We start from the raw sequence: 22,574 nt of genomic DNA, 5'->3' as shown, positions 1-22,574 counted from the left end.
TTCCTACTTCGAAACTTTCCCAACAACAACAACCTTGTTAAATGTGAAATATTGTTGAATTATGTAAGCAAAATTTTTAAGAATCACATGTACATAAAATACTAAGGTGACATGTTTCCTTTTTACTGGTCACAACAGTATACAGTTTACTTTACTGGTCACAATATTATACAGCTTAATTAAACACTATTTTGCATGAATGCATTGTAACTAACTAAAGTCAGTTATCACAACAGTTCATCTTCTGTTTTATGCCTACATTTGCTACTGGTGTTATTTAGTAGCCCCACAACATTCACTTACAGACAGAATTGTGTGTTTACACAGAAAACTGCTTGCTCATTAAAATACTTTTCTGTAATTCAACCTACCTGGTTTAAGCTGCTCTTCAGAAAGAGGTTGCCTGGTAAATGGATCGGTGGGGTCATTAAGTAAATGCCGAACAATTGTGGGCCGGTCCATCACAACTCCGGACGGTAATTCAACTGGATCTTCCATTAATGTTTGCATTAATGGGTCTGAAAGTATGTTATATATTCAGACTTAGTGCACATGCCATTCAATAATTAAGTTGTAAGGAACTGCCTGGTTCAAAACTACTAATATATACTGACTCCTAGTTATGAAAATTTGGTGATTAAAGGTTCAGTTTCATGAAAACTCTATGATAAATTAAAAGTCAGAATTTGCAAACCATTCAGGATAAAAGGAATCTGATATGCAGACCACCAAAATTAATATAAAATCTGAGCATTATAATCCTATGTATTGTATTCATTTTTCCTACTAATTTTATTTCATTACACTAACATGAGGTAAAAATAAGTAACCACTAAATAATATGGGCACTACTGTACATTGAATTTTGCTTTTTGCTAGTAACCTTGTATTGTTAAAATGAAGTAAAAAATAATTACCCATAAAATGATCTGGGGCATCACTATAATCCTCATCTTTCTTCTGATTAGCTTGCTGAACACTGAATGCTTTTTGGCCAATGCTACGAAATTTGGCAACCTCAGAGCTGCTTTTAATTACAGCACGCTCCAACTTGGAGGCTGCTGTCTCGAAAAGTTCCCTCTTGAACGATCTCTGGAATTGTGTAATGGATATCGGATGTTAGTACAAGCATGCACTGCTTTACAACTGAGTTTGGTTCTTCAAAAATAGTGCATAATATGGTCAATTGTGTAACAACTATATTATAGCAGGGCTTAATGGAGATATATAATTACACTGTAAAAATAAACATTAATACATTAAAGTGAATAATAAAGAAATACAATATGTAAAAAGAAAACAAAATTTAAGAAATGGTTGCACAATCACTGGGCACATAAACTGTTTCCAGTGTGGGAGTTGAAGATGATAGTAGGGTTATTAATAAGATGAAAAATATGAGACACCAGGAGCTACTGGTTTTAAAGATGATATGCTGGATACAGTTGTGACAGTGTGATTAAGTGGATAACCATAGTGAAGGAATGGGAGAGAATGTTCAGTTCTAGCTATGTAAAGATGATAAGAAAGAGGGTAAAAGGCTCATATTAAGAGGTAAAATCAAAACTAAAGTCAAGCAAAAATAAAAGGAAAGTTACAATCTTAAATACAATAAAGCAGCTGTTAATGGCAAGTTTACTATTTTATTCACTTCTAAAATTGCTGACTTACCTCATCAGTAGCAATAGCTTCAGCAAATTTATCTGAATCTAAATGTAAATAAATGTCTACAATTTGTTCCAACAATTTCCGGGGCTCCCAGCCATATTTGTCAGCTTGTCTCACTTTCAAATTTCCACCTGAAGTAAAGATGTAAAAGTAGAATTTATAACTTTTTTCCTGTAATTCATAATGCACATTTATGATCCTTTCCCTGTAACTTACTATTTAAAATGTGCTAATAACTGTTTTTAGAAAAACCTGTATCATGCAAATAGCCCCCTTATGGTGCAATAAAATCAAAGTTGCAGCCTTACAACTAGGGGCAAGTTCAGTTTCTCAATACTCAATATACTTTGAAGCTTGCGTATCTTAGCCTATTAAATATAAAAGCCTTTTTTTTTTTTTGCCTTATGCCCTATGCATTTTCTTTCTCATATTTTCATATAAACACTTTTCATAACACATCAAAATATAAGAGGGAAATTCCAGTTTAAACTTTAGAAATGTGAAAACCTCCCAATTAACCTGTTGAAAATTGTCACACTGTAAAGAACAAAAACCCTTACTTACACTTTTCACCACAGAGTTGGGCAAGATTAAAATTGAGCATTGCAGCCAGTCTGTCGCACAGCTCAGGCCTTAAGAATGGAGCAGGTACTTCTTGAGTTAAATAATGCATCATGTCGACAGTTTCTCTTGCTAAAGTTAGGTATGATCTGGCAATGTAAAATGAAAGGAAATTATTAGTACATTCCACAAACTCCAATTTCAAGTCAATGGCTCCTACAGGCTTGGTCCATATGAATAGGATAACAATACTGTAATAATAATAACAGAAAATATAAAAATTAACATTACACAAAACTGTACATGTAGGCAAAACTTGGTACAAACATCTTAAAAACTCTATAAGGTGCACCTGACAGGTTTATTCTTAACTGAGAGGTGAAAATTGGAGCAGGACAAAGTTAAAAGGGTTGGAATAGCAAAGTAGGACAAGAATGAAGGAAATGAATGAGGCTTAAATACATAATGGAAACAGCTGAGTACCACATATGGCATACCACACAAAACACATTGTATGTAATGTTCAAAATCAATGCACATCTACAAATTACCTCTAGAAAATGGTAAAAAATATTTTCTAAGTCTGATCAGATTTATGTTAGAACACTTAATTACACACAAATACTTAATTACACACAAATGAAACATTTATGAAAAAAGAGACTTATAGTCAGCCGATTACTTAAAAGAAAGTTAAAACTTTGTTCACTGGAGCATCAGCTTTGGCCTTGATTACAATGGAGTTACCTGCACTGTCTTTCATCTGTAGCCAGTAATCTCTGCCGACTCTGCTGCTGTTCTCTTGTCTGTTTTGACCAAGTTCCTCTCTCCATTTCCTCTTGCACTTCATGAATACGCTGAATAAGGAAAGAAATTAATACATACATCTGTATAATATATGCCTTATGCACATGTATTACAATTTCATCTTTTAACCAATTCATTTTCTTACGGATCTGCAAATTGAAAATAATTAAGTTCTTCTAAAAATCTTGATTTGGGAAAGAATGTACTTGATTCTTGGACGTTAATGGTTAATGATAACTATTACTCTTTTGTAAAAGGGAACCTAACATAACATTTGGTAGGAACAGTGGCATATATCTTACCTTTAGGGCATCTAATGACTCGTCTAACAAAAAGGTGGTATCATTCATGAGGAGGTTAACAAACTTCACAAACTCCTTCCCTGAGCTGTAAAATAAAAAATATTTGAACTATACTGTATTTTCTAAACTTGAACATGGAGAAATTGAAAAAAGTTCATTTTTTTCTATCGTATGGGAAATTTATGCACAAACCACATTAACAACCAATCCCATACTCAATGGTACAAAAGTGTCTAAAATGCAAAACCCTATTATCAGGAAATTGTGTGTTATTTCAACTGTTTAATGTATGAAATTATTTCTATTTACTACACTGTGATGTTAGTATCTTCAAATGTTTTATATATTTATATCATCTATCTATGAGATTAATTCTGGTGAACTGCTCAAAATGTTAAGAGATTACTTTAATTTTGTTATATATTTGTTTTCATGATAGTGCACTGATTATGGTGCCATTTTCAAGCCAAGTAATTGTACTTTATTTTGATATCACTGAAAATGTAACAAGCAAAATTATAAGGCCAGAAAAATGTGTTGAAGTTAGCAGAGAACAAAATTTATTTACTTCTAGCAAAAATAAAAAAAGTAGTGATTTTACTATTACACCATGAAAAGGAACAATACACTTCCTCTTCTGTGTAATTACATTATTATGATATCAGTTTTTGCATGAAAAAAAGGAAAAATATAGGCACAACTTTACGAATTTCAATGTTCACACTTGCATGGGGGGGAGAGTTAAACTATCTTTGACAACTCTCCAGATGTCATCTCCACGCTAGCCTACATCAAAATACTTATGGTTTTTTTTCCCAACAAATTAATCATAAGGCATGAATTTTGCCTCAAGTCATCAGAATCTCAAAGATTTGATGAGTACTCATTTGATATACCTGCATGGCACTAAGGAAAGCTGTAAGACACAAGTCCATGTCTCAGGCATCAAGATAATTTCTTGTAATCAAAGTCAGTTTCTAATTTTGTTTGTTATCTGTGAACCTTGAAGTAAATTTTATCCATATGTCTGATTCATAATTGTAAAACTTGGACAAATAAAGCTTAAGATGTCAACTATATGCATTGATCCCCATAATTAGTGTTGTTCCTTAAAGGCATTCTGTTGACTACTGTATATTCTCACATATTATGAGTATAACGTACAGTATCGCGGCATTACTGCCTTTCAAACTCCAAAATTCTGTTGTAGTTCCGTATGCATTAAATGTAAAATCACATATGACCGTGTCTTGAATAAAACTGTGACACTTTGGCAACATACAAAACACTGTGCCTCATGAACTAAAAAAAGTCAATAGTTAAACAAACTGAAGGGCATATCTCACCTGTAGTTTATAAAAATTCAAAATATATGAACATTAAAAATTTGACACTATAGAGGTGAACAAACTTAAGAGTTATGGACAATTATTGACAAAGCACTAAAAAGTTATAAAATACAAGTAAGAATTGTTAGAACTTACTTGGATTCTGTAATAACAGCTTGTCTATGCTGCCTATCATTCCAAAAACTCTTGAAAATGATGCTGATGTGATAACGGATGGTGAATTTGTCATAAAATTCACTGCTAGCGCCAGTAGATTCCACCACTGAGAAGAAAAGTTTCACAATAGAAAAATATGCAGTATAAAATTTGTAAATATGTAAATATGAAAAGTGAATTCTCCTATAAATGAGTATGAATGAAAGATCAAACTCATATATAACCAAAAATGTAGCATTACCAATTTTTTAGTGAATAGACCAGAGCTATTAATGACTAAATTCAGCAGCCTTTGTCAACTTTCAGTGTTCTAGAATTTAAAAAAAAAACTGCTTATAATGAATTTTAAATACATGCCAGAAATGATATGTTATACCCTTTATTTTTTTACCAAATTACTAGCAAGAATGAGACCATAAACATGTTGTGTGGCCATAGAAGATAGAAACTAAGTAGTGGCCACCTCATTCAAAATATTACTTGTAATAAAGGGATAAAGGAGTATCACATAATAGAATGGCTTTTGCCCAGAGTTTGATTAGGCTAATTATTATTTACATTATATATAATTTACAAACTGATCTACTTACATGTATAGAACTTCATTAAAGCCACTGGAAGATGTACAGCTAATGGATGGTGTAAGACTCGTTCATGAAGAGTATCAACATGTTGCTGGACTGATGGTGTTAACATAAATAGCACCTGGAACCAGTAAAAATTACTGTGATTATGTAAATACACAAACACATAGAAAAAAGCTTAAAATCAACAGAAAATGTAATATATTATATGAAATTTATAGTGTAGTACATCACACTGGGTTTAAATCCTGACTGATTTTGTCTTTTGTATTTCTAAGACGTCTTTGAGATGACTGATGCGTAGTAGTAGAAATTTACAATATATATACACTAAAGTAACAGTACAAACAAACATGCAGCTAGATTTGTACCTGGTAAGTGGAAAAAATTCCACTTAAACTGATGACAAACCACTATCTCCAGTCATACCAAATTTTAAGATTCAAATTCGTTGCCGAATTCAAATTGATATTACTTTATACCTATTTCAATCGATTCCATTTGAGTTCTTGGATAATGCTATATCCAACTGTCTGCTCTGTAAGGTACCAGATAAGAATTCTAGCAGATCAGTGTGAATAATGGTACTACATCTTTCCAGCAGAAGAAATTAATAACCATTCTTCATGCATTATGGTACCTTAACACTGTAAAGGTTCTCACTAATACACAAATTATGTACAGCAAAACTTCGCCCAAGATGGTTAGACTTACTTCAACAAATTTGGCAGTGAGATATGGGTTCTTTATGTGTGACGGAGAGCACAACAGGACGATAGTCATGGTGATGATGGGATCGCCAAGATTATTGATGGGAACCTTGGGGACGTATCTGTTCAGGAATAAAATTCAACTGTAAGATCCACACCTTATGACAACTATGCAATAGTAAATGTCACTTGCATTAAAACACAAGAATAATTCTATTTTACGTGGTACCAAGCCAAGACAGAAATGTTCTTGTTTAAATCACAGAAAACTATAATATAAGGCTGCCTGCAACTTGGAGAGAGGGCAGAGAGGGCTACAGGACCTGATCTATTATTAAAGGCAATAAGAATCCAGGGGTTGGCAATGCATGCAACAAGGAAGTTGTCTTTAATGTGCTTCACTTTGCGCACTTGGATCTATTATGATTAATGCATTTGTATCAACTGAACAAACTACAGTACATTTCATCCCCTATCAAAAATTATTTTAAGTGTTTCTTCAGGATCATCACCTTAATTCACCAGAGACCTATCTAATGCCTTTACATCTCATAGTACAGTAATCCCTATCCTTCAATCCTAAGCTGGCCTACATTAATCTAGCAAGGCACACCAGAAGATACAGCACCTTATCTTGATACATAAATTCCTCAGAAAAGTTAAAAAAATATGATTTACAGACTGGAAAACAGAACAGAGATGGTTTGGGAACATCAAAATGTTAGATACAGAAGTGGCAGGATGCAAAGTAGTGGGAAGACATGGACCAGGAGAAAAGTATATATGAAGACTTTTGCAATATTCTAAATTCAGGAAGAAAGTGCACAAAATGTATGACAGTAGAGAGGAAACAAGATATACAAATTACTTGTTACAGGCCATCTACACAATCGGTCAAAAACTAAATAAAAGGTTTGATGAATTAAAAATTACTAGCACATCTACTGCTAAAAGTTCATAACAGAGGCTAAATGAAAGGTTTAGTAAGGGAAAAATTACTAAAATAACTACTTCTAGAGTCTATAACAGTTGATGGCATGGTTAATCAACTGTTCATGTTAATATACAAATTGTAGTACTTATCTATACTTTTTCTCTTCCAAGGCAAATTCACTACAATCAATTCACACACCTATAAAGTCAAAGCAATATACTGTTGTCATTCATTCATAAAAAAGTAACAACAGAGGAGCAAATTAAGAGAAAGCACAGTAATCACAACTGATGGTGTGAGTTTAACTCTGAATACATTACATAGACAGCTTCTTCCAGTGACAGGGGAATAGCATCCTAACAGAACTATTCAAGAATTTTTTTATTACAATAACTCAGCAATAACTGAAAATTTCTCCAAATTAAGTATGTGTACAATATACAGTTCTGATTTACGCAATATGGCCACTAGAATTCACAGTATCCTAGTTTCTAAAAGTACTACAATTTATGCCTCATGGACACACTACAATCTGTTAGATCTTTATCAAGAGGTCATTTCTGGCACTGATGTATATTTACAAGGATAAACCACAAAACACTCACAGGTCATTTCTGAAAACTAATTCATTATCTTGGAGCAAAGTCCCTCAACGCTAACCAAGTCATACATCTGACACCATTTATTGTTTCATACAGAAAAGTGCTTTACAGATGTCTATTTGCCCAAGCCAAGCAAATAGCCATGCATATAGCAATAATTTGTATTTTAGTTATACTATAAATTTAAATACAGTCAGAATAAGCATTTTTGGAGTAAATAACATCCGAACTTATTACTATATTTGATAGCATGTATGACACTTCGGCATACAGTATAAGACCCACTTCAATATCAGCTGAGAATTTTAGGACATTTTTTAAATAAGTTCTATGCCAAACTGGCTGTGCTGATCTAGCCAAGCACAGCTGTGTTGAACCCAAAAGAACATGTTTGCTATATTTGACTAAAGGTATTCCTTTCTTAAATTCACAAGCCTTATAGTTGGAAACCTTCTGGGTGCTTAAATACTTTTAACTGTATAATTTTTTTTTTTACACCAAATGTTTGGGACTGCTAGATGTAAGATAATAGCCTATCACAGTCACCTGAATAACTTGTTTTTTCTCTTTCACATAAATTAATTTTTAATTAAAGTATTGCCAAGATTTTAGTTGACAATGAATATTGCAATCATCTTTAATGTAATTAAATTTGCTGGCACATTTTGGGAAGCATACTCCAGAAAACAAGGAATATTCTCACATTATCCACGATCCTCACAGGACTACCCACTTTAGGTTACTCTGAAGCTCCTTACCTACTGGCATTTACATATCACTGTAAAGGTGAAGAAACTTGAAAAACTGCACTTTTCAATAGTTCCAATAATAATACATGTAATGATGATGACAATTTCTTCAGTAATTAACACTGCAGAATTATGAAAGTTATGGAGTCAGGTCAGGTTTGTTTCTGGCCTATGTTATATGAAGAAAAATGATCCTACTAGGTAACTCAATTCACACAAGACATGGGGGGGTGGGTTTGAGAAAACAGTGGATCTTATATGTTGCCAAACGTGGTATGTGTATAAATGTCATGTTTACTAACTTTTGCAACTCCACCAGTTATCTAAAAAGCCACTCTCCTCTCTCTCTCTCTCTCTCTCTCTGCTACATTAAAAACAATCTCTATCTCACTAAAAATTAAACCACCAAAAGGCAAATTACTAATAAAGCACCAGTCCACTTACTGTAATGTAAATAATAAGAATTCTGCCAAATCATCTAGGTACCACTCAGGCAGTGCAGCAAAGAGTTCGGGCAATTCAGATGGAAGAGGCAGGAAGTTGGCAGTATCAGCAAGCGTCACCCCCAGAGGTGCCAAAGTGTTCTGATCGCCCGTGAGTATACGTAATATTACCTGAGCTGCTCCAGAGTAGTGATGCATACATCTTTCCAACAGGTTCTCATCTAACAGGCCAGCATCAGCACAGATTCGGGATTTATTTAGCTTCTGTTAAGAGGGGACAAGAAGAGAAATTTGATTTTAAAACAGAGTTAAAAGACCATAAATAACAATTGTTATTCAACAACAAAAGTAAAAAACCACTTTTTTATTGAATGCCATCACACTTACGACCTAAGCCAAGTCACAAGCATTGATCTCTTAGGACTAAGAAAACTAACTTACTGAAAAAAAACTTTTTTAATCATTCCTAAATGGTACAGAGCAATCTGTCCTAAACAGACTTATCCCAATTCATATACCATATACAGTTGTTTTATCGTACAACTTCCTGAGCCCAAATTTTTAGCCTATTTCAAAGGTTGCACTACTGCATACAAAGTGCAAAAGGGTAATAAATTAATGATTAATATAAAACAACAAGATAGGCTTTAACATTATAAATTTACTTGAAAATCAATATCAAGATAAAAATAATGCTGAACAATAAACATTCGGCTAAAAATTTCTAACATAACAGCTAACCAATAAACACTAAAAGTAGCTATTTATAATCACATATGTTTTTCTTTGCTGTACAATCCATCTTAGACACGCTATTCCCAAATAACAATACAGTATACGATCATCTGGCTGGCTGGCTGGCAATAGGGTGCATATACATCCTTTGGCCTTCAGATTTAAGATGATAAGAACCTCGCTTCTTGTATGCATGCCTTGCTTTCAGCAAGTTCCTTCTTCAACACTCAAAAGCTGATTTTAGCTTTACTTTTCCATTCTTGTTATAAGTAAAAAATTTTTATGTCCCCACGGCTGAAATGAAGATCAGGAAGAACATATTTGGAGCAAACTGTTTCGTTTTCTTTAAAAGATTCAAACTTCAACAACTTTCCATGTCATCTTCAAAGGCAATACTGAATGCTGCAAAGTTGTATGAACAATGACAGTAGCACCACCTTTAGCACATTCACTTACTGGAAGAGGAGATCTATACATTTTATCATTTAAACCAGGATTATAAACTTCTTCACTAACCAGTTCTTGAAGGCAAAAAACACCTGGGTTGTGGTCGTTCAAGTTACTCAGTTTGAGCTCTTTAATTTCTACAGATCCATTGGAGGATACTTCCATCTTTTTATAAAACAGGGTTAACTTTGAAGACTTCTCAGTCCTTCTCCCCTTCAACAGAGAAGCAAAGATATCCAAAAAAAAATTTTTCCTACTCCTTCAGCCACTTGACAAGATTTTAGGTTGGGTGAGAGGGCAGGAATTCTGCTTTCATTTTGCTTGTCTTGTTTTATCTATTTTGTCTCGTTACTTGGGTTTTCATTCATTATTACTCCGGTATTCCTGGACATCTCACCTTGAGTCTGCAAGATGAGATGTGGAAGTACTCTCTAAGTAGTACTGTGCCTTGCAATGAAGTGGCTCAAGAAGAGGAGACTTCACAAGAAATGCAACCATCGAAAATAAAAACAATAAAAAGCTGTAAATTTGCCAAAATACTTGCAGGAAGCCAGCAAGACCACTGCCCGTGAATATCTTATTAATCACTATTAATCACTCATCGTAAAAATGAATGAAATTAGATGTCTATAAAAATTAATTAAGCCCTAAAATAAAAATTAATAAAATGCTATCACTGAATTAAAAAACTTTACAAAGCTAAGAATGGCCTGTATATAAAGTGAACATCTGTGAAACAAGCAACAGAAGGAAACTCAGTAGTTACCCCCTACCAATGGTGTACAAGTGCATGTGCACATGGTCACTCTTAGCTCTTCTACTTCTTTAGTCTTCAAAGCTTTAGAACTGGCCTTTCTTGAAACAGCACAGCCATGATTTGTGTCAGCTATGAACAAACTATAATTTATCTAACTTTTGTTGTCTTGTTAGTTTCTGGGCAACATTACCCTAGTAATATTTGCAATGTTTAGGCTTCCTAACCTTGGAAGGTCACATACAATATCAGGCTCCATGCATTGACAAACAGTCAACATGGCAAATGGGGAGCGCAGAATTGTCATGTCTGGAAGTTTTATATAAATTTTCACTGTAAAAAGATACAATCTGTTGCGTATCAAGTCCTAATCTATACATTGTCTCCATGTTTGTATTCTCACTGGTCAGCGTCTTGTAATTTCCATATACTGTACCTACTTCTTTCTGAACACATACCTTAATCATTATTCAATGATGAAAAAGATAAATACTTAATATTGAAGCAAGGCAATCAGAGAATGATCTATAAAGGTAATAAAATGGAAGGTTCCCTCATGTTGCATAAATGTGCACATGGTCTTGCTTACTACATGGATGAATAAGGAATCTAATCAAGTTTTCTCAGATTCAGCAATGATTCCTAAAACTTTTATTTTCTTACTTTTCACAATGATCTAAGAATACAACATCTGAGCTTATCATAACTGTCTTAGAAGCAAGCAAAGTTAAAAATACACTGCAGTGCCTAGTCAAAAAAACAACACAAAAAAAACTACTACTGCTTCAGAGGCATACCTTTAGCTGCATTTTCCATTTTTTTAACAACTCTCGTTGTCTTGAAGCTACAGGGAGGTTGGCCCACTGAGATTCTGTACTTTCTATTTCTTCCACCTGTTTCACAGAGAAAAATAATAAGGTAAAATTACACCTGAAAGGGAGAAACTTCACTGGGATACTTCCTTCTGTGTAAAACACACATGAAAAATGTGTAAATACACTAAAAGATCAAAATTCTCCACAGAGATTTTTACAGGTAAGAATTTAAATGAAAACACCTCATAGAATTAATCACTAAACACCTTCTAAAAAGTAATCCTTACCATTTTTTGAAGGTCCCGTATCGCTCTTAATCGTCTCGTATACTTCCGCATAACGGGTAAGACACCTAAATGATGGGCATGAAGTGTTAAGAACCAGCACTGACTATGAAATGTTACTGGTTGGAATTTGGAGCACCCTTCAGATCCTGTTTTAATAGAAACAATGCATTAGAATACATAAACACAAAACACTGACTGTCTGAAGATCAAATATCACAAAATATTAACAAAAGTATATTTAGCACATTTTTTGAACATCCAGTTGTGCACCTTCACTGTGGATGTGTGTGTGATTCATGTGGAAAAAATACAATGAAAAATTTGATATAACACAATTTTGAAGAGTGACGGCATCCTTTCATTACGAAAATACAGTTGTGAATTAATTATTATTCAGAATATGAGCCCTACACATGGATAAATGCTACTTAATCTTCTTATAAAAATTAGTTACAATATCCATTATACTGGGATGTTAGGTTTCATTTGTAACGATGGAAAATCACTGGTATATCAAAATGGGTGAAAACAGTTTTATAAGCATTTAAAATAAACCTTTGGCAAGGTCTTCTATTGAAAGTGTTTACCTAGATTCATTCTTATTCCTTCACCTGGTTTCATGATGTTTTAATGTACACATACATATAATGAAGTAAGAAAATTACTCCCTTACAACTTCATTGATAGGGGAATCAAACTATACTTTCCACAAACAAACCACTGCCTTCAACAGACTGACTCTTCAACCTGATACCAGCACACAAATTTTATACAAAAAGACAATTTTTCATTGGTGGTAAAACCCCATTAATAAGGACATGAACCTGTGCCTCTACCCTAACCCTAGTCTGTATGGAACTTTACTCCAGAACATAATGTCTATGGGATGAAAGACTGCAGTCTGGGGCATTCAGAGATGACAAATGTAGGCTACATAGTGATGGCAATGTAATGAAATCAATTTTAATCTGAAATGAATAAGCTATTAAATTTACCACTACATAAAGTCATTTATTTCTTTTGTTATCATACATAAAAATTTAGTCAGAATAACTTATCCTACTAAAACCAATTACAACAGAGAAGAATTTGCCTGAACATGTTAAAAAAAAAAAAAAAGCATAAAAGGAAAGTTGAGAGTATTAAGGCAAAATGTTGGAAACATAAGAGCCCAGAAGTGCAACCACATCAAGAAAATGACAACTTACGCTGTTTTCGCACCCACTCGTCGACCTCTTCTTGAGTCATTGAGAGCCGGGAATCTTTAGAAACATCTACAAGTGATTCTGGATGTATTAAATAATAAGGATCCACTTTGTCCAATTTCACCTGTAAAGAAAGTCAACTCGATTCAAAATCAAGATATTTTTAAATAATGATTTTTTCATTTAAAAGCCTCTGACCCATCAACAGATGGTGATTATTCTTCCACATTTGCTACTGTGACTGACTGGTTAAGTGCAACAACTTTAAACATTTTTTATACATTTGCCAAGTAATTTCCAGAACTGGGTCTGAGAGGTAAGGTATACCTATGATGTACTCCCAAAAATATGCAGTGTTACAGAATTAAGGATAAATTTGAAACAGTTTCCTTAAACACTGCATAAAAACACTTTGTAAGTGTATTTAACAGTTCCAAAATAAATGTGGCTCAAGTTTTCAAAATACTAATACAATAATAATAATTATAATGATATGGATCTTAAAAACTCACAAAACAAAGCTATCATGAGCAGGTAAAAATTTTACCCCTCTCAGTTTACCAAAAATTTTGCTTTTACTGTGTTTGTTCCCTGACTACCTGTGACAGAACTAAGTCCCTCCAAGAGGGAATAAACAAGCTTAGATGACACAAAATTTATGAATTAATGAATTAAAAAATTACGTGCTACCTATTGTAAAAAGCAGAATTTACAATCTTGTTACCTGCTTTCCATCTACCAACTAACCAAAATGTGACTGATGGGCATAAAGTATCACAACAAATAAAATGAAAATAAGCCTGTAAAATTTATGATAATGATAGAACTATCTTATTTTAAAAATTAACATTAAGCATGATAAGACACAGTCACTAAAGATCCTGGTAAAATAAGAAATCTTACATAATTACCTTAAAACAAAGTTGTTGTAAAACTGAAAGCAAATTGATCATAGGGCCATCTCCGGCCACAAGTCTTTCTTCAACATGGATCTGTGCACGGCGTTCATTGCACCGAATCAACTTCGCAAGGAAGGACAGGACTGGTTCACGTGATGAGGGATTCAGTAACATGCTACGAAACAATTTGTGCAGGATGGTCTGGAAAACGGCAAAGAGATTTACTGAGGTTTTATTAAAATTTTAGTAAATGTGGCAAAAACAACACAGCACATTCTATATATTTGTAATATAGTACTAGTAGACCTCCATTAATCTAACTACATGTAATCTAGTTCCTTCAATAATTTGGCAGGTCTCAAATTTCCTAGGCCACTTGAATCTGTTTTAGTTGCGATAGATCTAGTTACCTGCTGGCAGGCTATGTTATGCTACACTTCACACATCTAACTTTGTTGATACAGCACTATACGTACATCACTGTCAAGCTATAACATAATATATAAATATGATAAAAAATTAATATAAGAATTCCAGTATGAGAACATTTCATTGCAATGATGATGATTTTCAAGACCATAAAAAGAAATTTGGAGCAATAACTAAGTAGATTGTAAAATACAGCTTTAAAACAGAAATGAAGCGGTTACTTCTAAAACCTTCTTAGTCATCAACACCCTCACGACACAAAATGAATTCAACTCTTGTACTTACAGTGCGAACATGATCCAATTCTTTGGCCAAATCCTGTAACCCATCTGGAATAGTTCTGTTACTAATGTTCCTGATGAATTTCTCCACTACTTTGGGATCATCTTCAGCAAACAATGATAAACCTAAGAATGGCCCAAGGAGAGTAGTGAACATCATCTCACGACCAGCTGCTGGATGTTCGGTACTTGAACACCAGTTACTCTGAAACATGAAATAAAATCAGTGTCACTACAGAATAAACTGTTTTTTGGAGTAACAAAGACAGTGATATAATACAAAATATTTTCAATGACACTCAATACAATTATAAACTGTTCATATCATGCCTGGGTGTAATTCATTTTGATATACTGTACTGTACTAGCAAGTTCCTTTTCATGTCATGTCACCAAAAGCTGCATAAACAGATAAAAAGGTACGCAAACTGTTTACAGCACACAAACTGTTTACAGCTTCTAACAAAATACGTATGAATAATTTTATAAAATCATTTAATTCCGTTAATATTGTTTTTCCTCTAATTCTATGCTGCATTTAAATTACAGCACTGATCTAATTGTGTGTATGGATTTGCTCAGTCTGAGAGCAAAGGATAACATGCATAGTACCAAGTGGTACAAAAAATTGTTTTAAAGTAGATACACAATTGATATACAGGTTTTCGACATACACAATTAATATATCCCAGAACAGTAATTCTGATTTATGCAAATGAAATTCCTCTAAACAGGAGGAAATTTGAGACACTGAAATCCATTTTTAACAGCATACTGTATACCTATAAATACAAGAGGTTTATCGTGCTATAATGTTTTCGCTTACATAGCAGAAAAGTGATCACATTGTAAAATCACACAGGCACAGAAATGTGTTTGAATTGATAGGAAAAATGAGCACATCATCAAATACCTAAGGAAACTGAAAAAATTATCTTCAGACTACATACAGAAGCCAGTCAAATCAATCTACACAAAATACTAATGGATAAAATTCATTCATTCTCCACAAATATAAACGAATACTGTGCCATAGTCAACGTATAACTGCAGTCATATCTTACACCAGCCAAACCAAAACATCTATAGAAATGCAAAAGTAAAACTAACCATTGAGGTCAATAGGTTACATATAGGTCGATGGTTGGAGTTGGTAGCATTGTTTAGCCTCATGTCAATCAGTAAGTCTAAAGACTCTAAAACTCTTATGTACAAGGACGAAGTTACACTGCAACTCCTCATTGTTGTGCTCAGGCCCAAAAGTAATGGTCCAAACACCTGAAAAAAAGTACTTGTTAATAAAGAACAAATGGAATATCAATCATGTGACAATTTTTTTCTTTGTAGTGCACCATGTTTCAACATAGTTATTATATATATCAAAGTACTACTACAATGGTATTATTAATATTATTATTTTCATTATTATTATTGCCACAAAACAGTTTAACCAGATTACACCTGAGTTTACATTTCCTAGCAACAGGCAGAATTTAAGACAAGTACTGCAGTAGGTTAACAAAAACATGTAGAAACATATCAATCAATGGTACTGAAAGATATAAACGTCTTTTGTCTCAGTCAGGCTGATAAAAGTTATTTTATATAATAAAAATATCAAAGTACTACTACAATGGTATTATTAAATTAAAAAATGCCACAAAAAGAAAAGAAAATACACAGGCAGAACTTGCCAAAACTAGAAACATATCAATCAATGGTACTGAAGATAAAATGGAAGTTATTTTATATAATGAAAGTAAATAAAAAATAAGAAAAGAAAATACATTGCCATACTAACACAAAATGGAACCAACTCATTTTATAAGCAAAAAAGATTTTGAAGTTTTTCCTGCCATACTATCATAGCAGGATGACAAAGTTGTTCTGTTCTCTCGATAACATTTTTCTAGTCCCCCTGCAACTTACTTTATTGAATAGGTCTTGATTTTCACTGGTATGTTGAATGAGATCACAGAGGAATCCTCTAGGCAGACTATCAGTCAGCAATGGATGAAGCAACAAGGATGGAAGGGGAGCTAAAGAATTTGTAAGGCATCCTGAAATAGATCATGGATAAATCAATAACATAACAAACAAGAGAGTTCAAAACTACATATAAAAAGTAACACTATGCCCTGCATCTGGCACAGAACTACATATTTTTTATCATTAGGAATCTAATTAACTTTCATTTAAAATCAACATCTTTAAAATGGGAAGAAAGCAGCAATTATATTTACTGGAAGACAATCCTAAGTACTTTCAGCATTATACATTAATTAATTCACTAGTACAAGCATGGCCTAAAATTTATTAAAAAGTTGGCACCAAATCTGCCCATACATACAGAAAAGCCTTATTTGCAGTCCAAATGTCCCCAAACACAAGAATTCATAGCCTTTGATCTCAGTAAGTAGTAACTATCCACTTTGTTTCACATAGAAACTGTGTGACCCAATGAGAGAGGGGGAACACCAGTTATGACATTTCACATGTGATTGATGAATCTGAATGAATATGTTTTAAATTATAAAACAAATTAAAAAAACTTACGTTCACACACATAACCCTCCAATTACTATAGACAGGAAGTCAGGCACTGAATGTCCCAGTTTTTCAAAGGCCAAATAGATATATGTGGCACTTGGGGGCAGAACACATAAGGAGCCATGTATCAGAAGTATTCTAATTAGGTACTTTTAATAGCTAAACACCCAGTATAAGTAGACAGTTTTAACTTTGACATACCACAGAAAGCCACATAAATCAACTAACCATCCACATCAGTTGGAGATGCTCATAACCCTTGATGACAACACCTTTCACAATCAGTAAAACCTGTCCTGCCACAAGTAACAGTCCAAATGAGTCCAAGCCTAACCCCCTGTGCATGGCATAATCGGTGGCAAAGACTGACTGACATCTCCATGATGGACATTATCCCTGTGTCCCTCTTGAAGTCTAGGGAAGTTGAAAGGGCCCTGAGCTCAAGCTCAGTCACTCTTCATTTGGCCAGCCTCTTCTGAAACACCTAATAACATCAATGAGAAAAATGAAGCTGGAGTCCTCCTAGTAATACTCTCCATGAAGAAGGCCATATAACAAGCTCCAGTCGAGAACCTTTAGTCCAGCAAGCTGAAATTGTTGGGAGCAGCCAGTGGTTCATCACACCCTCTTGATGTTCCTCTGCTTTCCATCCTGAACTTCACATCAGCTTGGATGTCCTTGGTTGCTATAACAAGGAGGAGCCTGAAGGCCTTGTTTCAGGTGTCAGACACTTCCCTTTTAGAACACTGTGGTCATTATAAGTTGAATAATATCTGGGGATGGGTCACAATAAGCCTTCTTCAGGATAAGTTGAGCTGCAAAACATAAGTGTCCTGGGAATGGTCAGACAAGAAGTTCTTGACCTCTTCAAGGTCAAAGGGGCAACTGGGAATGACTATTCAGGATGAGGAAGTAACATCACTGGAGGAGAGTGTAACAAAGAAAAGGAGCTATCCAAGTCCTTTGCTGACATAGTGCGAGCCTTCTCTTGAAGCAGGCTGCTTGTAGACATTTTCCCTCTCAGCATAAGTGGCAGCTGAGACAAATCCTCAGCCCACAAAGACAAGTCAGGCTTGTAAGATCAGTGATCCCACCGACAATCAGAGACGTAGACACTGAACAGATGCCTGGTATGAATGGACAAAGAGTCCATATGCTTGAAAATACTGTCTTGGGGTTGGTTAACTCAAACTTGGACCATTACACCAGAAGGAGCTCCAAGAGAAGACGGTCCAAGATGTCTCAAACTGGGAAGAAGAATGTCTTCTAGCCAGGGATGATGCAACAGCAAATCAGTATGAAACTGCAAATGGAAGACACACAACAGCAAGAAGGTCATCAGCAACAGAATAACATTAGCAGGAGAAACAGTAGGTAACACTGGTGTCTATGCTGTGGAAGCTGTGGACAGAGTAATGGGTAATGGAGCAGGGGCAGGAGCAGGAACAGTAGCAGTAAGCAGTGGCTATAGCAGAAACAGCTGGCAAAGCAGGAGAAAATCACTATGCAGGCATCGTACAAAAAGTACACAAAGCTTAGAGTAATGGGCATCACCAAAGGAAGTGGTGGAAGAAATAATGCAGCAAGTAAGGGTAGCAAAGCAGAAACTGCTGGTACAGGGAGTGCTGAAAATCCACAGTGCACAACCATGACATGGGAAGAGGCAAGCAGGTTGAAAATATCAGCACATGAGCAAAAGATCCAGTAGAAGCAGCAACCGTCAGTGCAACAAGCACAACCACAAGATTAGGCAACTGTAAGAGCAACCAAGAGTAGCAGGCATGATCCTTACACTCAACTTGCAAAGCCAAAGATCACGAGGCCAACAAAGAAACTGAAGATTAAAAAGAACAAAGCAAAAATCTCAATAGCAGAGTGCTTCCCAATCATAAAATGACTTCATATTCGTAACTGCCACAAACAAACTAGAAAGGATACTACGGCTGTGTACAGTCCATACACATGCAAAACAATGAGGAAGATGGTTGCTCCCTACCAGTGGGTTGTAGATGCATTCCTATGTCAAACATGCATAAGAATACAAAAGAATGGAGAGATCATCGACTATAATGAGGACTCTTATATGATTATGGGTTTATGAATAACAAATTTCTGAAATTATTTATGTGCAGATCCTTTTAAATTGAAAGTTACTTGACCATATATTTTTTAAAAAATATGCAACAATCAAGCAGAAATGCAAAGTTTTTCAAGTACAAACCTGATAAAAGCAATGCAGCGTGTGTTACACACTGTCGCCGGACATCCGAAAGAACTATTAACAAGGGAGGAGAACTGCTTCTCTGTAAAAGGGAATAATCTGTTACCATCAATTTAAATAAAATACTGGGACACCTACAACCTGAAGTAACCTTATATGCTGTAATGAACTATCTGAATTTGTTACAAGATTAAATACTCCATACAAGCAAACTTTATCACAAAATTAGAAGGCAGCAAAGTGATCAATTTCCAAAAGGTTAACAGTACCTTGGGATGGGCTTTCTCTTCAGCATTGACTCTAGCAAATGTCTGAAGAAGATATTGTAGAGCTGTTGTTTCTGGACGATGTATCATTCTTGTTAGCTCACTCAAGTCTGCATTACTACTACTTCCTGAAAAAAAAAGACTGATATGACACATCAAACTAATCGTAAAAAAATCCTGACATGTAAAATAATTGTTTCCTGTTTTGAAAATACAGAGAAAAGAAAGTTTTAATTCCTTTTTGTAACTGGAATTCATTAGGTCACTCTAATCTCAACAGCATAGCTCTGTACAGACACAGAAAACTGGCTTGTTAAATTGAGTTTTCATATCTACTGTGCATGAATGCTGGGTTTCAAATGTTCCTGTAAAGTTAACTGCCAAAAATTAGTCATCTGGAATGAAGTAAACCAATGAATGTGTTCACACATTCAATCAAATCTCAAGCCTGTCTGTGTATCGGTATATTCAACCAGATAAAAAATTCTTGGTGTAATACAGAATGGTGAAAACATTCACTGGGTGTTCCCTTCTGATGACAAAAGCTTAGAAGACAGCAGAGATTCGACATGGTTTCTACAAAAATAAATTAAGGGGAGCTCAGTTTACAAAGGAAAATCTATTTATTTAAGGAAGGCTAAGAAATTCATATCTAGAATTAGTGACACCCATACAGAAATTTTGGCAAAATGGAAAATCACTCTGCAACTCTTTCATTTTGCCTCCCGGTCCATTTTTTCAATAAAAAACATTTTAATTTCAAATGCTTACTCCAATTACATATTACAAAAGAAACTTGATTAGATCTTCAACAATGTAATAAAAAATACTCATGAAAATTACTTTCAGAATACAGTATAAATGTTCAAATTTAATTCTCACCATTAACACTCACGAACAGATATAAAAGCCAAAATTTGGCCAACTCAAATGAAGTCTTGTAGTCACAAATATCTAAGAATATTGTATTTGGAGTTTTGAATTTTGTTGAAAAATAATGTATTTGTCACAAGTTAGGTACAGGCAAATGGTTAATGGAAAAATCATTGCCTCCTCCCAAAATCTGTTAGTGGACATCACTCATTTGTACAAATACTCACAAGCTTCACTTGTGTTCTTAATACCTGTGGGTGAGGCACTGAGCTCTGGTGAATCAGATGTATAGTTTGGATCCACCAACCCTTCTATGTTCTCCCCTGCACACAAGCGCATAGTGACCTCCATCAGCACCTGGGATGTGACCTCAGATTTTTTAGCGCCTGATAAAACCTGAAAGAAAAGGATTGCGTGTATCCATGTACAGCATTTACAAAAGTATAACGTTTGCATAACGGGTTAATTTCAATGTTGTACCATGGATATATGATAACCAGGTCTCTTAAACAGTACCCACATGATTATTCCTCACTAACACTTACTTGTACTGTGATCCTCACTAACACTTACTTGTACTGTGATCGGGCAAGTAGTAGTGACATCTTGCCATTTGGCCTGAAGCACATTTGATAACGTTGAAAGCACTAACTCTTCCGTTACCTCACTTGTACTGACACTCTGAAGAAAGAGAACCATATATTCTGTACTAAAACTTAATCCTATACATTATATGCAAAAATTACAATGAATATCAAAGCACCAAGGACAATATAAAATTTTCACTGTAATATTCATACCCTGGGACGTTTGTTGTCGCTGCCATAATGACCTGTCTCCAAGCTGGTTGGAGTTTCAGCCTTGGTTTCTACTTCCATAGGTTCTTCTAAACCTTTGAAGGAGGACCAGAAATTAATTAGATACAACAGAAGCATCAATAAGGTCTAATGTCATGAGCCAAAACAATGTCAAGAAGCACAACAAATATCAACAAAGATTCAGCTTACACATCAATTGGTATGATATGACCATCAAAATAGAATATATAGCACACTTAGTAATGCAAATTACTCGATACTCACCCTTTTTACAAGGAGTAATATCTAATGGTGATGGTGGAGGTTGTCTTTTATGTGGAGAAGGCAGAAGTGACGTTGCATTAGGAGACGTTGGCAACTGTATGCCCTAATGTAATAAAGAAAGATGGGCTTGCATTAGAAAGTCTTAGTATAAAAATGAATAACCTAAAAATGGCTGATTTTTTTTTTTTTACCCAATTCCAAAATAAATTACAGTTCTGAACTACAAGTTACCAAAAGAAAACATTTGTTCATAGCATACCTATCAATCATACTGAGCCAAAGTTACTGCTACTATGGCCCCCGACATGCTGCAGATTGGGTGTGGAAGGGTAAACTGTGATCTTAGGTACCTTGAAGAACACTAACTCACAGTTCACTTTTCTACATGCAAGCAGGGGCAGAGCTGCTTGCAGAGACAGAGTAATGCTACAGGACCAAGTGGCCTGCTGTGCACTATATACAAGCATGGTACCTCTCTGAAGAAGGAACAACTCCATAATACAAAGGTGCTCTCACTGCTTAACCAACAAACCAGGACCACTGAATCATAAGCTGAAGGCCACACTGTTCATGCAAAATTCACTAAGAGGTGTCTACCTTAGCCACACCTAATCTAGTAACAAGAACCCAAGCAAAGGTATACATCTTTGTCAGAGTCTAGTTCTGACATGGTTCCCCTGACTCTTCTTCCTAACCATAAGAAAAATACTCTTCTAGCAATGGTGAACTCCCCCCGCTACTTGTAAGCTCAGATTCCCTTCGTAGTCACCTCAGTGTTGTAGGAGTGGCAGTAAGGCTACAGAACCAAATGGCCTGCTGTGTGCTGTATAAGAGCATGGCACCTCTCTGAAGAAGGAGCAACTTC

At 34.8% G+C, this 22,574-nt stretch overlaps 1 protein-coding gene and 1 long non-coding RNA gene across 4 annotated transcripts in view; one reads left to right on the top strand and one right to left on the bottom strand.

Annotated features, from left to right (window-relative positions):
- LOC136853553 (uncharacterized) overlaps nt 1–22,574 on the top strand; it is a 231,466-nt gene that overhangs the window by 189,900 nt on the left and 18,992 nt on the right. The gene's annotated exons all lie outside the window — the stretch shown is intronic.
- Nucleotides 1–22,574, bottom strand: part of Ube4B (Ubiquitination factor E4B) — a 38,846-nt gene that overhangs the window by 2,130 nt on the left and 14,142 nt on the right. For both annotated transcript variants that reach the window (XM_067129269.1, XM_067129268.1), the window contains exons 3-25: nt 21,710–21,812; nt 21,428–21,519; nt 21,201–21,308; nt 20,879–21,023; nt 19,758–19,882; nt 19,489–19,570; nt 16,647–16,777; nt 15,828–15,995; nt 14,722–14,922; nt 14,020–14,208; nt 13,112–13,232; nt 11,904–12,049; nt 11,599–11,694; nt 8,867–9,129; nt 6,142–6,259; nt 5,434–5,548; nt 4,823–4,949; nt 3,339–3,423; nt 2,977–3,086; nt 2,233–2,378; nt 1,672–1,799; nt 918–1,092; nt 372–518 (exon numbers count right to left, since the gene is read on the bottom strand). In XM_067129269.1, the coding sequence (XP_066985370.1) occupies nt 372–518; nt 918–1,092; nt 1,672–1,799; nt 2,233–2,378; nt 2,977–3,086; nt 3,339–3,423; nt 4,823–4,949; nt 5,434–5,548; nt 6,142–6,259; nt 8,867–9,129; nt 11,599–11,694; nt 11,904–12,049; nt 13,112–13,232; nt 14,020–14,208; nt 14,722–14,922; nt 15,828–15,995; nt 16,647–16,777; nt 19,489–19,570; nt 19,758–19,882; nt 20,879–21,023; nt 21,201–21,308; nt 21,428–21,505 (3,004 nt within the window). In that variant the 5' untranslated portion in view covers nt 21,506–21,519; nt 21,710–21,812. The remainder of the gene's footprint in view (nt 1–371; nt 519–917; nt 1,093–1,671; nt 1,800–2,232; nt 2,379–2,976; nt 3,087–3,338; nt 3,424–4,822; nt 4,950–5,433; nt 5,549–6,141; nt 6,260–8,866; nt 9,130–11,598; nt 11,695–11,903; nt 12,050–13,111; nt 13,233–14,019; nt 14,209–14,721; nt 14,923–15,827; nt 15,996–16,646; nt 16,778–19,488; nt 19,571–19,757; nt 19,883–20,878; nt 21,024–21,200; nt 21,309–21,427; nt 21,520–21,709; nt 21,813–22,574) is intronic.

This window comes from Macrobrachium rosenbergii, chromosome 27, assembly GCF_040412425.1.
Source record: "Macrobrachium rosenbergii isolate ZJJX-2024 chromosome 27, ASM4041242v1, whole genome shotgun sequence".
In the NCBI taxonomy this organism is placed as follows: Eukaryota; Metazoa; Arthropoda; class Malacostraca; order Decapoda; family Palaemonidae; genus Macrobrachium; species Macrobrachium rosenbergii.
Note: the sequence above shows the minus strand (reverse complement) of the source record. Positions and strands in the feature narration are given on the sequence as shown.